General features: G+C 42.1%; 1 protein-coding gene across 3 annotated transcripts in view; it reads right to left on the bottom strand.

The window, feature by feature from the left end:
- Positions 1-18,062, bottom strand: part of STK32B (serine/threonine kinase 32B) — a 373,746-nt gene that overhangs the window by 261,404 nt on the left and 94,280 nt on the right. For all 3 annotated transcript variants that reach the window (XM_043906203.1, XM_043906205.1, XM_043906206.1), the window contains exon 2: positions 17,987-18,042. In XM_043906203.1, coding sequence (XP_043762138.1) covers positions 17,987-18,042 — 56 coding nt within the window. The remainder of the gene's footprint in view (positions 1-17,986; positions 18,043-18,062) is intronic.

Below are 18,062 nucleotides of genomic sequence, written 5' to 3'. Positions count from 1 at the left end.
CGCCTTCAGGCTCTGCCCATGAGTCACCTTATCCCAAAAGCCATCCCTGACCTCCGTCTGTGAATGAACCAATCCCTCCTCAGTCCCTGTCCTCCCTCCTCGTTTCCTCCATCATCCTGGCCAGCTCCCATCACCAAACATGCTTCTTGGTTTGTTTTCCTTTTGTCTGTTTCCCTTGCTATGGTGTAAATCCCATGGTAACAGGGCTTTTTCTCTCTTTTATTCACTGCTCCCTCCTTAGTGACTTGAACAGTGCCTAGCACAACTAGGTGACCTCTGTGGCTGGCTGGCTAGCTAGTTGGAGGAATGGATAATTACTACTTCAGAAAGAGCAGTGCTATGAGACAGGTGAGCACATGGGGCTAAGGGACCTGAAAAGAGGGATCCTAACCAGGACATGTGATTAGGAGAAGGCATTCTGGAAGAGGCTGCATTTGAACATTCCTTGTTTCTCAATCAACAAGGGTTGGCTTCATGATGATGGAAGTGTGGGAGGAGGTGGAAAGAAGTGCATTGCCAGGAGAAGGCACAGTCCCTCTGCAAACACAGAGAGATGGAACATGTATGTTAGTAGTGCTCTCAACTTCCTCATCTGTAAAATGGGGGTAAGAGTGTGCCTATCTTGGTGGGTGATTTTGAGGGTTATGTGATAAGTACTTACTAAATTATTGATTATTATTGTGATTGTGGAAGAAGGAAATGGCAACCCACTCCAGTACTCTTGAATGGAAAATCCCATGGACAGAGGAGTCTGGCAGGCTACAGTCCATGGGGTTGCAAGAGTTGGACACAACTCAGCGACTAAACCACCACCACCGCCATTGTGATCATTGTCATTATTCATACACATTATGAAGGTAAGAACAGAGAAAGCTGAAGAGATGTGCAGAAGTGGCCCACCAAGGAGCCCAGGAACAAGTTCACAATTGTTTGATGTGATGGTGAATTCTATGTGTCAGCCTGGCTGGGTCATGATGCCATGACCAGGTATATGGTCAAACAGGATTCTGTGTGTGTAGGTGCTTCTGCTTGCATGACTGCTAAGTCACTCCAGTCACGTCCAACTCTCTGAAACCCTATGGACTGTAACCCACCAGGGTCCTCTGTCCATGGGATTCTCCAGGCAAGAATACTGGAGTGGGTTGCCATGCCCTCCTCCAGGGCATCTTCCCAACCCAGGGACCGAATTCACATCTCCAGCACCTCCTACCTTGACAGGCAGGTTCTTTACCACCAGCTGCTTTTAGACAAAATTAATTTGTGATGAATTTAAACAAGCGTACTTTGAGTAAAGCAGATTGCTCTCCATAATGTGGGTGGGCCTCATCCAATCAGTTGAAGACCTCAATAGAACAAAAGTCTGACCTTCCTCAAACAGAGGGAGTTCTGCAGCAGATGGCCTTTAACCTTGAACAGCAATATCAGCAACTTCCTGCATCTCTCGCCTGACAGCCTATCCTGCAGATTTTGGACTTGGCAGCCTCCATCATCATGTGAGTTAATTACTTAAATAATTCTATCTCTATCTCTCTCTGTACACCTCTTATTAGCTCTGTCTTTCTGGAGAACATTGACTAATACATATGGCAATGAATCAGCCAGAATCACAAGTCACCACCTAATTTCAACTTCTCCTGGGCCTGGGGGGGCAGCCACTGAGGCCACCAGGGCTGGGCATCTGGCTTTTCCCCACAGCCCACTAAAATGTAAGCACAGTAAGCTCGAACGGCTTGGTACTTGATTCTAAAGTATTTGTCCCCAGTCCGCAGCAAAAGAGACGGCAGAATGGAGAGGCATCCCTTGTCTGGGGCACAGCCCCATGGTGTGTCCAGCTCCACTATAAGCCGAGCTGGCCTCTCCTTGGGATGCTAAGAAACAGTGCACCCACCCCATGGCCCCTTCATCTGTGAGTTCTGATCTGTATCAGGTGATGCTCCCTCCTGTTCACCTGAGACACTGCACGGCAGACATCATGGAGACAGACCGTGGTGAAAACCAAGGCAACAAATGTGAGGAGCAGAAGACAGATGGCTTTGCATGGCATGTTTAAAAGGCTGGTGTTGCAGGTTGAATTCTGTTTCCCCAGCTTTGCATGGTGAAGCCCTAACCCCCAGTACCTCAGAATGTAAGGCATTTGGAGATACAGCCTTTAAAGAGGTAATTAAATTAAAATGAGGTCATTTTAATAAATGGTCAGAGCAGGCCCTGATCCAATTGGGCTGGTGTCCTGGCCTCCAGAACTGCAAGACAACCACTTCTGTGGCTTAAGCACCCAGGCTGTGGAATTTTGTCACATCAGCACAAGCAGGCCAGTATGGTTGGCTTTTGTCCTGAGGACACCGGGGAGATACAGACGGGTTTAAAAAGTGAATCCCAGCTATACAATTGTGAATGAGTGAATAAAGGAAATAACATACAAACATACAACATGGAGGACATGGCATTTGGGGAGGAGGGGAACTTTTTTTAACAACAGGGTAGAGAGGAGCGTGGAGGTAATTCCAAGAGTGTTTTATAAATAATTTATTGCCACTGCTTACGCACACAGTTTCCCTCAGGAGTCATAAGGCACACTGCTTTGTTAGGAAATGCCAAAAGGAGTCATGGGGACAAGGGTCCAGGACCAGCCCTGTTACTTCTAACCCCCTTATACTGGAAATGTATTCTCTAGGATGAATCAAGGTTGAAGCCAGTTTATAGACAGAAAAGTCCTCAGGAAGCTCATCCAGAAGATGGACTGAGACGTCATTGTGGGAAAATGGGAAATGCAAATGAGTAATGACGTCTGTTATTAATAAACTGGTCAGTAATGGGTCATTTGCTCTGGCCAAGCTCGAAAGCCATTCACGAGTGAGCCTGCATTTCCTCTGATATTTAGCTCTTAATAAAGCAATCCATGGAAGCCAGCAAATTCCTCCAAGCCAAGCCTGTGCCTCAAGCCAAACACAGACTAATTAATATGAAAGGAATAAGTGTGTGTGAGTGTTAGTCGCTCAGCCCTGACTCTTTGCAACACCATGGACTATAGCCGGCCAGGCTCCTCTGTCCATGGGATTCTCTGGGCAAGAATACTGGAGTGGGTTGCCAGGCACTCCTCCAGGGGATCTTCCCAACTCCCAGGATCAAACCCAGATTCTCCTGCATTGCAGGCAGGTTCTTTCTCATGTGGGCCACCAGGGAAGCCCATGAAAGGAATAAACAGTTCACTCAAAAGAAATGGATTCCACCCCTTATCAAAGATGCCTGCATGAATGATAAAAGGTGCCAGTAAAAGCATCATGTTAAAGAATTCTAAAACTGATTCTTCCATAAGAATAACAGCTCGCTTCAGAGACACGGAGAAGTTAGACATCTTGCCCAGAGTCCCCGGGTTGACCCGAATTCCGACTCAGCACCTTCAGACTTGGAGGTGAAACTGTCTAACCATTGTGCTATAAACTGATGAACTCCTGCAATGTCCCAAAAAGAGCAAACATATGCACCAGGCCCCCACTTACAGCAGGATGCGATGTTGGCTGGGCATCTTACACACATCTGCCACCACGGCCCCATCACTAACTCTGGCTCTACCACAGGACCTTTGCATCTCCTACCCACTTTGTCTGTGAGGTTCTTCCCCCTGAATCTCCACATGGTCTGCTTCCTTCTTAGCAGTGAGGTCTTGCCTTAACTGTCTCCGTCTCAGAGAGGCCTTCTCTGTTGCCCTCTCCTCCAAGGAAAGCTGTCCTACCCTCCCAAGTCATTACATTATACATTTTCTGCAAAGCAATTATCATCATTGAAATCATGTTTATATACTCGTTGTGTATTTATCTTCCCTACTAAACTGTCAACTCAGTGGCATCAGGGACCTCATTCATCTTGCTTGCCACACCCTCACAACTACCCAGACAAACACTGGGACAGAACAGTTGGCAGAAATGTTTACTGTCTGACTCAAAATCCTGCTGTCCTTTCCACCCCTACTCCTATCCTAGAGGCCCAGCAACTTAAAAGATGAAAATGATTCCAAAATGGTGTACATTTTTAAGGGAAAAAAATAAGCTGATCAGTCAAATGTTTCTGAGCATTCAAACTGATAAAACAGATATATAAGACCAAATCTCTCAAAATTGCAAAATTGATTTGTTGCAGTCTGGGCAGTAAATTGGTTAGTCTGCTATTAATCAAATAGTTTTTCACACTATGAATTCACATGCAGATGTAAAAGTCGGGAGTGTGGAACGAGACAGCTAATAATATGCTTGTGTGTGGAAATGATCGTCATTGCATAATAAGATAGCGTGGAGTCTGGAATTATCATCTGTGCAACTCCTGCTCAGTTTTATCCAGAATCTGCCTTTGAGGGACATAAAAAGCTATTATCATATAACTATTCCACTTTCTGCTGTTTTATGTGCAGACTGCCTCTGGCTATTCCATGAATTTTAATTAACTCTCTGTTTATTTTGCTTCAACCCTATGACTCTCTAAGCGCAGGGCCCACTTGCTAATCCAAGAAAGACACTTTTGAAGTGAACTTCTCAGGAAGTTCTCCCAAAGGTATCTTCCTCCTTCCCTTCAAAATAATTAAGCCCTGTTGACTTCCAAGTTGACTCTGAGCACAGTACTCCAGCCTGGACTTTCTCTGCCAGAGCAGAAGGAAAACGTCCACTGGCTCCACCTTCCAAGGGACCAGGAGGAACTTGTGAGGCGGGGAGAGTGAGCCTGGAGAGAGAGGGGCCCTTTGTGAAAAATGAGAGTTTGCTGCAAGGGAGATGCAGAAATTCTCCTCAGGACCCTAACCCAGAGGCAGTCAGTATAAACCAGTCAACTAACTATTAGCAGTTAATTTGTTAATTATCAAGGTTTTCACTCATTTATATAATATTCATTCATTTAATTATGTAGCATATATGTCATATGCATCATATACATATTGTATATGTAAATAAATATTGTATGTGAATATAAATATACACACTGCTTAGTGTGTATGTGTATGCATATATGTGTATATATATACATGTATGTAGATATATCTATACTATACTGCTTTGTGGGCATACATATACATATATGAGTGTGTGTATGTATCTATACACTCTATGTGAATGGTGGGTATATGAATTGTTGTTTAGTTGCTCAGCCGTGTCCAATTCTTCTGTGACCCCAAAGACTGTAGCCCGCCAGGCTCCTCTGTCCATGGGATTTTCCAGGCAAGAATACTGGAGTAGGTTGCCATTTTCTACTCCAGGAGATGTTCCTGACCTAGGGATTGAACCTGTGTCTCCTGCAAGTCTCTGGCATTGCAGACGGATTCTTTACCACTGAGCCACTGGGGAAGTCTGGGTATATGTATATGTGACTATACATACACAAATGCACGTGAGTATATATTACTTAATGTGTATGTATATAGATGTATAGATATATATGCTGCTTAGAAGGTATATATATAGATATAGATATGTGTTTATATATACTATACATTTATATATATATTTGTATATATATACATTTATATATATACTTGTGTATATATATGCATATACATACACATGTATATGCTATACACATATACACGTGTCTATGTACACTGCTTCCTAGGTATGAATACATGCATATTCATAAATGTGTGCTCATATATATATTTTGCTTAATGCATTTGTACATGTATCTATATACTGCTCAGTGAGTATATATATGCACATGTATACATGCATTATATACATAAATTCCATATATATGTGTAAATATATATGTGTGTGTGTGTATTATACTTTACATACATATAGTTGCACTCAGTAGGTACTGCGGATCAAATTGTGAACAATGAGGAAACATTGCTGCCCTCACAGAGCTTATGTTCTCATGCATAAGACCAATAACCACAAGGAAAAATGAACAAGCATTTAATGGGCTTATAGGTAATGGAGGTGCATTGAAGAAAACAGGACCAGAAAGGGCACATGGATACGAAATGCTTGGGGTGAGGTCAAGTGGGGTGGGTATTCAGGGAGGGGACATTTGAGCAGAACTCTGTACGGGATGAGTGACCTTTGCAGAGTTCTAAGGGAAGGTGATCAAGGTGGTGGGCCTAGCAAGTATAAGGTTCTGAGTTAGAAACAAGTTCAGCATGTTCGGGAGATGAGAAGAAGGGCTGCAAGGAATGAGCAGGAAGATGGAGGATCAGAGAGGAGTGTCAGTGAAATAGACATAAGCCAGATTGCAGGGCCTTGCAGGCTGGCATAAAGAGGTTGGCGTGCATTCTGAATGGCAGGGAAGCCCCTTAACCATTCAACCCAATTCATGCTTTATCATATCACTGGCTGCTATGTAGACTGGAGCCTTCCCTCTTCTTTCTCTCTGTCATTTATACACGCTCTAGGCAGCATTTATTGAGCCTCCCCCACCTGCTGGGCACTGAGCCAGCTGCTGATGGGACTGGCAGGTGACTAGGACCAACCCTAATTTTTCAAGAATCTCACAGTCTGATGGCTGAGGCAGAGGAGCAATCTGAAGACCACCTCTAAGCAAGATGTGCTGTGAAGGATGGCAAGAGGAAGCTGAGAGACAGGTCTTCCCCTGATCCCTCCAGGTGGCTACCCAAACATTTCCAGAATCCACCACATAACCCAGGGCCAAGATGATATGGAACGCATATGAAAAATGCCAACCATATGCCAGGTCCAGGAGTTGTATGGTCTCTGCCCCTTATTTTCACAGTAAACTTTGAAGATCACTCTGAGCATTCTTTCCTTCTTTTAAAGTCTTCATTTCAGAAAGGTATTTTTGTTCGATTCAATACAGAATTCTAGATTGATGGTTCTTCTCTATTATCACTTAAAAAATGCTGTTCCACTATCTTTGGCTTGCATAGCTTCCATTTCCAAACACAATGTGTCCTTTTGTCCCCTGGTTCATTTCAAGATTTTCTATTAATGGTTATAAGCTATTTATTAATTTGACTATGATGATCTTTGATGATGTTTTCCTTGTGTTCCTTTTGTTTGGAGTTGGTTGAACTTTCTGGATATGATTTTATCATTTTCATCAATTAAACAAATAAACCATTATTTCTCCAAATGTATCTTATATGCCCATCCCTCCTTCTGAAACTCCAATTACACATACGGTAAATCACTGCATTTTGTTCCATAAGTCACTGAAAGTGAAGTGAAAGTGAAAGTCACTCAGTCGTGTCTGACTGTTTGTGACCCCATGGACTGTATAGTCCATGGAATTCTCCAGGCCTGAATACTGGAGTTGGTAACCTTTCCCTCCTCCAGGGGATGTTCCCAGTCCAGGGGTTGATCCCAGGTCTCCCACATTGCAGGCAGGGGGATTCTTTACCAGCAGAGCCACAAGGGAAGCCCATAAGTTACTGAAGCTCTGTTAATTTTTTCCTCAGTACTTCATTTGTATAGCTTCCACTGCTAGATCTTCAAGTTCACTAACGTTTTCTTCCACACTGCATTCATTGTTGTTATTCAGTCACTAAGTTGGGTCCAACTCTTTGCAACTCCATGGACTGCAACACGCCAGGCTCCTCTATCCTCCACTATCTCCCAGAGTTTGCTCAAATTCATGTCTATTGAGATGGTGATGCTATCTAACCATCTCATCCTCTGCCTGATCTGCTGTTAATATCCCATCCAATGAATACTTCATTTCATATATTGTAGTTCTCATTTCTATGAGTTCTATTTGAGTGGCTACCACAGGAAAGCTGGGTAGGGGGAAGGGAAAGAGAAGGCAAGGAAATTAAGAGGGACATGCTACTGGGTACAAAATAAATAAGACACAAGGATATAATGTATGGCACAGGGACTATAACCAACACTTTATAATTGCAAATGGACTATAATCTATGAAAACATCAAATCATTATTTTGGGCACCTGAAACTTAACATTATAAATCAACTATGAAAGTGTCAGTTGCTCAGTCATGTTCGACTCTTCAAAGCCCGCCAGGCTCCTCTGTCCATGGGGTTTTCCAGGCAAGAATACTGGAGTGGGTTTCCATTCCCTTCTCCAGGGAATCTTCCCCACCCAGGGATCAAACCTGGGTCTCCCGCATTGCAGGCAGATTCTTTACCGTCTAAGCCACCAGGGAAATAAAAATATAAAGTAAAATTGGACTTTCCCGTGTCCAAAAAATTCCTAGACGTGAAAAGAAGCAGAAAAATATGGCCCATAAGAAGGAAGGAAATTAATAAAGAGAAACAGACCCAGAAATGGCACCAGTGATGAAATTAGCAAACAAGGACTTCTACGGGACTATTACTCATGTGCTCTCTATGTTCAAGGATAAGGAAACTATGAACATAATAATGACAAAAATGGGCATTCTCATTTTTTTTGGAGAGAAAACAGAGGTTTGCAGAAAATTTATGACTACTCTAAGTTCATACGGCTAGAAGCAGCAGAATCTGAGCTCAGGCTTCCCCATCTCAAAAGCTCATGCTCTCTCTCCAACATGTTGTTCCTTCCCAAAGCAAATGTCCAATGTTTTTGGATGTTAATGGACTCTCTCCTCCTGACTCTCATGGTTTCTTGTTAATACACATGTGACTAAAGCTACTTTCTTCCTAACTTCTGTATTTGGGAGGGACATGTGGGAACAAAACAGGCTGGTGGCAGTGGGGTCTTCTCCAGGCTTCTGACGCATCATGTGTAAAATGGAGATAATAAGGCCCAGCACACTGAGCTTTAAGAAGAGAAGGATGGTAAAAGGGTTCAGTTCCTAGGACAATGATTGTGAGTCAGCCAAGACTCTCCAGGTTGCAAATACTGGGAGCCCAATGTGATCTTCTCCATCACCTCCAGCTTTGCCTTGTAGTAATGCTTCAAAGCAGAGCTATCACTTTGCCAAACAAGGTTCAGTTCAGTTCAGTCGCTCAGTCATGTCCGACTCTTTGTGACCCCATGGACTGCAGCACGCCACGCCTCCCTATCACCAACTCCCAGAGTTTACCCAAATTCATGTCCATTGAGTTGGTAAGGCCATCTAACCATCTCATGCTCTGTCATCCCCCTTCTCCTCCTGCCTTCTATCTTTCCCAGCATCAGGGTCTGCCCTGAATGGGGCAAGCCAAAAGCGCAGGAGAGGCAATGTGGCTTAAAGCAGCCCTCCCTCAATGATGGACAGGGGACTGTGCGTATAAGCATCAGCTTCTCTGACCCTCGGCTGCCTTCAAGGCACCCTCTACATGGAGGTCCCACATGGGGGTGAGTCCTTGTGCCTGAGAAAAATGGTCACCAACTCTTGCAGATCTGTTTTCTTACACACATCACTCATGACAGGATGACAAGAAGTCTTTCACCTCCGATTCCGTGGAAGGATTCTGAATGGCTCTGTTTGGGTCACACAGCCACTCCGTGGACCAAGCACTGGTCTAGGAATATGGCCTAAGTGGCTGGCACAACCACATCACACACCGATCTCAGAAGGTGAGGGGGCATCACAGGGACTGACATGTCCACATGGGGTGGAGGAGGTGTTTTCTGAAGAAAAGAGATGCTATTGTGATTAAAAAAAAAAAAAAAAGGGACGTGAAAAACATGCTGGACAGTTGAAAACAACAGCCTTTAGAGTCCACTGATTCACCATTCCCTTTTCTTTTTACAGATGAGAAAACTAAGCTTCAGAGTGGTTAATTCACTATCCCAAGTAAGCACAACTAAAGCATATCAGAGTCAGCCTGTTTCCCAGATCTAAAGTGTTTCCACTGAGATATGTAGAAATTCATCTGCCATGCCTCAACTGTCCTAGAATTTAGTCAGAAAAGTGTTATAGAACCCTTCAGTAAATTCTTGCTAAAACCAAAGGATCGCCCGCAGCTGTTTACTTTGGTGCTTCACTGGGGAAGCACAATCTACCCCCCGCATGAAAGTCAAATAAGATTTCTGCAAATTCACATGTGCTTTTTCCTGATAACCAAGGCTATTGTCATACTTTAACAATGAAATGTCTTTCTTGAAAACTCTTAATAAATGCCAGCTATCAAACCCACCAAAGGCTGAAAGCAAAGCCAAAGTACCCATTCAATAGTAGGAGGGTGGTTTTCTTCATCCTAGCCCAGCACACTTCCACCTTGAGTCTCATAATAGTCATGTAGGCTCATCTACATTGACCATGAAAGGCAGTAGTTATTTGGTATTTTGACCAGAACAGAGCTTTGTTTGATTGCCTTGAAGTAACCTCATCCTGAATACTGGATGTTTGTGTACATTTACATGAATCTGGGTGTCATCAAGAAATTGCCAGAACCTAAGAGTGACTTAAAAATAAAGTCTCCTCTAGAAAGCTTGTATTTTTCTTCAGAACACCCACTATAACCAAAGCTTGAATATATTTATGCTCTGAACTACAGGTTCTGAGAACCAAGCCAGCAGCCAAATAGCGGCACAGATAAAGACAGGAAAGGAAAAGAAAGCTTTCAGGATATAATCAAGTAATAACTCATGAGGGCCCAGGCTAACAGATCTGATAGTACTGACAAGAAAGGGTACAAAGGACTCAGGGCCAAGATAACCACTGACTCGAGGGTAAAATGATGCACCTCTATGTGGTGTCAATTGTGTTATGGATTAAGGGAGCTGCTTCAAGTTTTCTTCAGCCACAAAATGCTCAACACTAGGATAAGTGACAACAGAAAGCAATGATTTAACAGAATTTTTTAAATGTTTTGTTGTTGTTGCTGAAGTTCAACCCTCCCCACGGGACTATAGGCAAGCTTTCTAAATTCTCTGGATCATCACTCTTCTTCTAAGAAATCTGGAGAAGAACCTCAAACACAGCACATAAACTCTGTCCACGCCTCTGGCTGACCCCTAAAAATCACATGTATAGAGCAGACTGTAAGCAGTACAGAGCAAAAGAAAAAAAGAAAGGAACTGAGATCTGTGTGCATGCCCAAGAAGAGAGTAAGCAGTATAAATCCAACCAAGGTAACTGCTTATTAAAAATATATTTTCAAAGAAATACAACACAATCCAAAGTCTATACAACATAACATTTGCGATATCCAGGATGCAACCCCAAATTACTCAGCATATAAAGAACCAGGAAAATGTGACCCATCCTTAATTAAGGTGAATCTTAAGATGACCCAGATGTTGGAAATAGAATAAAGGATATGAAAACAGCTCTTGAGACTAAGACTAAGCTGCATAGTATAAAGGGCAATATAGTGGAAATAAATGAAAATATGGGAAATCTAAGAAAAGAGAAACTATTTTCTTTTAATCCAGAACTTATACCTAGGAATATCATAGTCAAACTGCTGAAAGTCAAAGATTAAAGGAAAATCTTGAAAAGAGAGAGATGGATGTGACATATTACTATCAGATAATAATGATTCAGATTAATGACCTCCCAGCAGAAAGCACAGAGGTCACTCAGTTGACAAAGGCACAAAATCTTTAAAGCAATGAAGAAAAAGCTGTCAATCCAATAATCTGTATCCAGTAGAAGTAGTCCTCAAGAAAAGTGAAATAAATGCATTTCAGTTCAGCTCCACCTCTTTGCGACCCCATGGACTGCAGCACACCAGGCCTCCCTGTCCATCACCAACTCCCAGAGTTTACTCAAACTCATGTCCATTGAGTCAGTGATGCCATCCAACCATCTCATCCTCTGTCATCCCCTTCTTCTCCTGCCCTCAATCTTTCCCAGCATCAGGGTCTTTTCCAGTGAGTCAGCTCTTCACATCAGGTGGCCAAAGCAATTGGAGTTTCAGATAAAATACAATTAAGAGAATGCATTGATTGGAGATTTGTGCCACATAAAATACTAAAGGTTACCAGAGGGAAATTCATACCTTCATGAAAGTTATGAGTAATTATTAAGGGCTATTTTCCTTCTAATTTTTTAAAGGCCAAAAAACCCACATATTTTAAAATATATATAATATATTTTATATATACATTATATATGTATATATTTATATGCATTCAAAGCAACAAAATATAACATTGTATTGGAAATTTATGGTTTATAAACTATAACACATATGACAAGTATAGTATAAGAGTTGACAGGTGTGGTAAATAGATCTATACAGTTGCCAGGTTTTTAGATTTTATGTGAAGTATAAAATATTAACTCTAAGCAGATTGAAATAAACTGTGAGGTGAAAGTTGCTCAGTCGTGTCCAACTTTGCAACCCCATGGACTATACAGTCCATGAAATTCTCCAGGCCAGAATACTGGAGTGGGTAGCCTTTCCCTTCTCCAGGGGATCTTCCCAACCCAAGGACTGAACCCAGGTCTCCCACATTGCAGGCAGATTCTTTACCAGCTGAGCCACAGGGGAAGCCCTGAGGATATGTATTATAATCTCTAGAGCAACAATTTTAAAACAAGGAAGCATGACTGTAAGTCATGAGATAAATGGAGACTCTAAATCTTTGGTTAATCTAAAACAAAACAGGAAGAGAGAAACCAAAGAACAAAAGAGAGAACATGAGCAAATAAAACCAAGCTAAGCCTAACTGAAACCAAATCAATAACTACATTTACTGTGAATAGACTAAAAGGTAGAGATTGCCAGACAGATTTAAAAAGAAACAAGTTCCCAGGTGGTGCTGGTGGTACAGAACCTGCCTGGCAATGCAGGAGATGTAAAAGATGCAGGTTCAATCCCTGGGTTGGGAAGATTCCTGGAGAAGGGAATGGCAACCCACTCCAGTACTCTCACCTGGAGAATCCCATGACAGGGGAGACAGGCAGGTTACAGTCCATAGGGTCACCAAGAGTTGGATACAATTGAAGCAACTTAGCAAGCATACACATAAGACCTAACTATCCAAGAGATTTATGTCAAATATAAAGACACAGATAGAATGAAAGAAAATGCATGGAAAAATATATGCCATGTAGGCTAGAATAACTATATGAATTTCAGAGAAAATAAGCTTCAAAAAACAAGATTATTAGCAGAGATAGAAAAGAACATTTAACAATGATAAAAAGGTCAATCCATCATGAGGTCATAACAACTATAAATCTGTATGAACCTAATAACAGACCTTCAAAGTGTCAAAAGGAAAACTGACAGAATTAAAGGAAGAAGAAACAACTCTAGGATCAGAGTTGGAGATTTTGTACAACTGGCTCAGAAATGGATAAAACAACTAGATTGTTATAATCAGTGAAGACGGAGACCAAGGAAGGAGGTGGTTCAGGATGGTGGTGTAGGAAGGTCCTGGATTCATCTCCTTCCACGGACACAATAAATTTACAACTACACATGGAAAAATCCCTATGAGAATGACCTGAAAACTAGCTGAACAGCTTCTCCACAATAAAGGATAAAAAAGCCACATCGAGACGGGAAGGAGAAGCAGAGATGTGATCTCGCAAAAAAAAAAAACCAAAAAAAACAAAAACACTCCACCCCCAGCCTGGTGACCTGAAATTGGTGAAATTGGGAGGGAGCTCACAAATAGGAAACTTCACTCAAAAGAGCCAGGGGTTTGTGCCTACATCAGGCATCTCAACCCTTGGAACCAGCACTGGTAAGGAGAGCCTCCAAAAGGTCTGGCTTTGAAACCCAGCAGGATTTACATCTGGAAGAATATAGGGCTACACTCACCCTGGGCCCAGTGCAAAAGCAACAAACAGGCCTAGGTTTAGATCACATGTGAAGGAGATTCATTTACTAACCTTAAAGCTCTGCTGAGGGGCAGGAATCGGCTGGGAGTCTTCCTGGTGCCATTCTTATCCTCTCCCTTTCTAGCACCAGTGTTCATGCCTCATCCTCACGCTGCATCTCAGCCCTGCCAGAGCCAGTAGGTGCATGCAGGCCACACAGGGGATGCCCCTTGAGCATCTGGCTCTGCTGTCCAGGGGGAATTGTGTTTTGGGGCCCCATGGGTCTGAGAAAACCAGAGAGACTATTCTTGGCAGGCCCCCATACTCCAGTTACTGTACAGACAGTCGGCTGAGATGTAGCCCCAGACTTCCTGTGAAAAAAGCCTATCTACCTGTCTTGGAGCTTTAGCCCGAGGGACAGGCTTCCAGTTTTCCATACATTTACAGGCTATGGAAGGGGTCTAGGGGATGTCTTTGTGTACTCCCTTGAACTCACTGCAGCTCCCTGGTAACTCCCAGTGAAAGTGAAAGTCGCACAGTCGTGTCTGACTCTGCGATCCCATGGACTATAGCCTTCCTGGCTCCTCTGTCCATGGAATTCTCCAGGCAAGAGTACTGAAGTGGGCTGCCATTTCCTCCCCCAGGGGATCTTCCAGATCCAGGGAGTGAACCCAGGTCTCCTGCATTGCAGGCAGATTCTTTACCAACTGAACCACTAGAGAAGCCCAGAAATTAGATCAAACACTCATCTGGAGCCCTGATTTTTGCGGCTGTCACCAAGGAGACATGTGTAGATCATCTGGTGTGAAGGCCAGCAAGGTTTACAATTGCAGTTCTATATTACTATATATAGTGGCATAACTTAAGAGGTGTGGCCTACAGGTCCAGCTTCTAATCAGCCTGAAACTAAGGGCTAGCAAAAATTCCACTCTCTGGAACACTCACAGGTCTTGGCACACCTTCAACAACTGGGAACTATGAAGAATAAGTCACAGAGCTAAGATAATCACAAACATTTAAGAGATAATCAAGAGCTAGGGCAAGGTTAAGCAATAAAATTGATCTCCTTCATAAGGCCAGTATTTCAAGACTGGCAGAGATAGCTGCTTCACCTAATATTTGACACAAACACAGACAGTCAAGCAAAATGAGGAGAGAAAGGAATATATTTCAAATAAAAGGAAAAGATACAACTACCAGTTTAAAAACCCATAATGAAAGTGAGATAAGTAGTTTAGCTGAAACAGAGTTCAAAATATTGGTCATAAAGATTCTCACTAAACTTGAGAGAAGAATGGATAAACAAAGACAGTACTTCACCAGAGATAGAAAATATAAGAAAGTATCAAATCAGTTCAGTTCAGTCGCTCAGTCATGCCTGACTCTTTGCGACCCCATGGACTGCAGCACATCAGGCTTCCCTGTCCATCACCAACTCCGGGAGCCTACTCAAACTCATGTCCATTGCATTGGTGATGCCATCCAACCATCTTATCCTCTGTCATCCCCTTCTCCAACCTTCAGTCTTTCCCAGCATCAGGGTCTTTTTCAATGAGTCAGTTCTTCGCATCAGGTGGCCAAAGTATTCGAGTTTCAGCTTCAGCATCAGTCCTTCCAATGAATATTCAGAACTGATTTCCTTTAGGATTGACTGGCTGGTTCTCCTCCTGGAGACCGGCTGAGTCTCCTCCAAGGAACTCCCAAGAGTCTTCTCCAATACCACAGTTCAAAAGCATCAATTCTTCAGCGCTCAGCTTTCTTAATAGTCCAATTCTCACATCCATACACGACTACTGGAAAAACCAAAGCTTTGACTAGACGGACCTTTGTCGGCAAAGTAATGTCTCTGCTTTTTAATATGCTGTCTAGGTTGATCATAGCTTTTCTTTCATGGAGCAAGTGTCTTTTAATTTCATGGCTGCAGTCACCATCTGCAGTGATTTTGGAGCCCCCAAAAATAAAGTCTGTTACTGTTTCCACTGTTTCCCCATCTGTTTGTCATGAAGTGACGGAACTGGATGCCATGATCTTAGTTTTCTGAATGTTGAGCTTTAAGCCAGCTTTTTCACTCTCCTCTTTCACTTTCATCAAGAGGATCTTTAGTTCTTTGATTTCTGCCATAAGGGTGGTGTCATCTGCATATCTGAGGTTATCGATATTTTTCCCAGCAATCTTGATTCCAGCTTGTGCATCATCCAGCCTGGCATTTCGCATGATGTACTCTGCAAAGAAGTTAAATAAGCAGGGTGACAATATACAGCCTTGACGTACTCCTTTCCCTATTTGGAACCATTCAGTTGTTCCATGTCCAGTTCTAACTGTTGCTTCTTGACCTTCATACAGGTTTCTCAGGAGGCAGCTCAGGTGGTCTGGTATTCCCATCTCTTGAAGAATTTTCCACAGTTTGTTGTGATCCACAGTCAAAGGCTTTGGTGTAGTCAATAAAGCAGACGTAGATGTATTTCTGGAATTCTCTTGCTTTTTCAATGATCCAACAGATGTGGGCAATTTGATCTCTGGTTCTTCTGTCTTTTCTAAATCCAGCTTGAACATCTGGAAGTTCCTGGTTCACGTACTGTTGAAGCCTGGCTTGGAGAATTTTGAGCATTACTTTGCTAGTGTGTAAGATGAGTGCAATTGTGTGGTAGTTTGAGCATTTTTTGGCATTGCCTTTCTTTGGGATTGGAATGAAAACTGACCTTTTCCAATTCTGTGGCCACTGCTGAGTTTTCCAAATTTGCTGGCATATTGAGTGCAGCACTTTCACAGCATCATCTTTTAGGATTTGAAATAGCTCAACTGGAATTCCATTACCTCCACTAGCTTTGTTTGTAGTGATGCTTCCTAAGGTATCAGGAAGCTTCCATAAACCTCTTACCCTTCTCCATCAGAGGGCAGACAGAATGAAAACCACAATTACAGAAAACTAACCAATCTGATCACATGGACCACAGCCTTGTCTAACTCAATGAAACTATGAGCCATGATGTGTAAGGCCACTCAAGATGGACAGGTCATGGTGGAGAGTTCTGACAAAACGTGGTCCACTGGAGAAGGGAATGGCAAACCACTTCAGTATTCTTGCCATGAGAACCCCATGAACAGTATGAAAAGGCTTCACTGGTGAATACTACCAAATGCCCAAAAGTTTAATACTTATATTTCTCAGACTCTTCCTAAAAATTGTGGAGGAGCGAACATTCCCAAACTCATTTTACAAGGTCAGCATTACCCTGATACCAAAACCAAACAAGGATCACACAAAAAAAGAAAATTATAGGCCAATATACCTGATGAATATACCTGCAAAAAATCTTCAACGAAGTATTAGCAAACTGCATTCAACAATATATTAAAAGGATCACGTACCCTGTTCAAGTGGGATTTATTCCAGGGCTGCAAGGATGATTCAACATTGGCAAATCAATTAGCATGATATACCACATTAACAGAATGAAGGCTAAAAATCACCTGATCATCTCAATAGAGGCAGAAAAAGCTTTTGACAAAATTCAACATTTATTTATGATAAAAAAACTCTCAACAGAGTGAGTATAAAAGAAATATACTTCAACATAGTAAAAGGCCATATATGATGAACCACAACTACTATCATACTCAAGTGCAGAGCTGAAAGTTCTTCCTTTTAGATCAGGAACGACAAGAATGCCCATGCTTGCCACTTTTATTCAACACAGATTAAATCTTGAGGGTATTACTCCAAGTGAAATAAACCAGTCACAGAAAGGTAAATACTGCATGATTCCATGTATACGTGGTATTTAAAATAGTCAAATTCATAGAAGCAAGACTGGAATGCTGGTTTCCAGGGGCTAAGGGGATGAGGGCATGGGGAATTACTATCTAATGGGCATAAAGTTTCAGTCAAGCAGGACGAATAAGTTCTAGAGATCTGCAGTAGAGTGTTCTCTGTATAGCCAACAATAATACGTATATTGTACACTTAAAAATTTAAGCAAGCAGATCTCATGTTAAGTCTGCTTTCCACAATAACTTTTTAAATAAAATGCCTACATTGAAGGAAAAAGCTGCAGTTGGCCATCACATAAATTTGTGGGTTTTTTCCACTTTCCTTATTTAGATTCTCAAAGAAAAAATAGCATTAGCAACCTTGAAATAATTACCATTGTAATTCACCTAAAGCAGGGCAGCCGTGGTAATTTGATTTTCAGAATGAAATTACAGCGTATCCAAAGGAAACTATTCAGACTTCCTTTCACATTTCAAATTTGGCAAATTCAAATCTTTCTGCCAAACAGGAAATTCCCAGTGCCCAGCAATCAACACAAAAACAAACTCACAAACATGCACATAAGCATAAGTCCAGTGGTCAGAACTTTTATATTTAATTGATGAAATTTTTTAAAATCCACCATTCTTACCTTTCCAAAACTGCCTTTACCAATGGCCCGCAGAATCTGAAAATGGTCAAAGTTGACTGTAAAAGAAAAAAAAAGG

The sequence above is a fragment of the Cervus elaphus genome, chromosome 6 (assembly GCF_910594005.1).
Source record: "Cervus elaphus chromosome 6, mCerEla1.1, whole genome shotgun sequence".
Taxonomy (NCBI): Eukaryota; Metazoa; Chordata; class Mammalia; order Artiodactyla; family Cervidae; genus Cervus; species Cervus elaphus.
The sequence above is the reverse complement of the archived record's forward strand: the minus strand, read 5'-3'. Positions and strand labels throughout refer to the sequence as shown.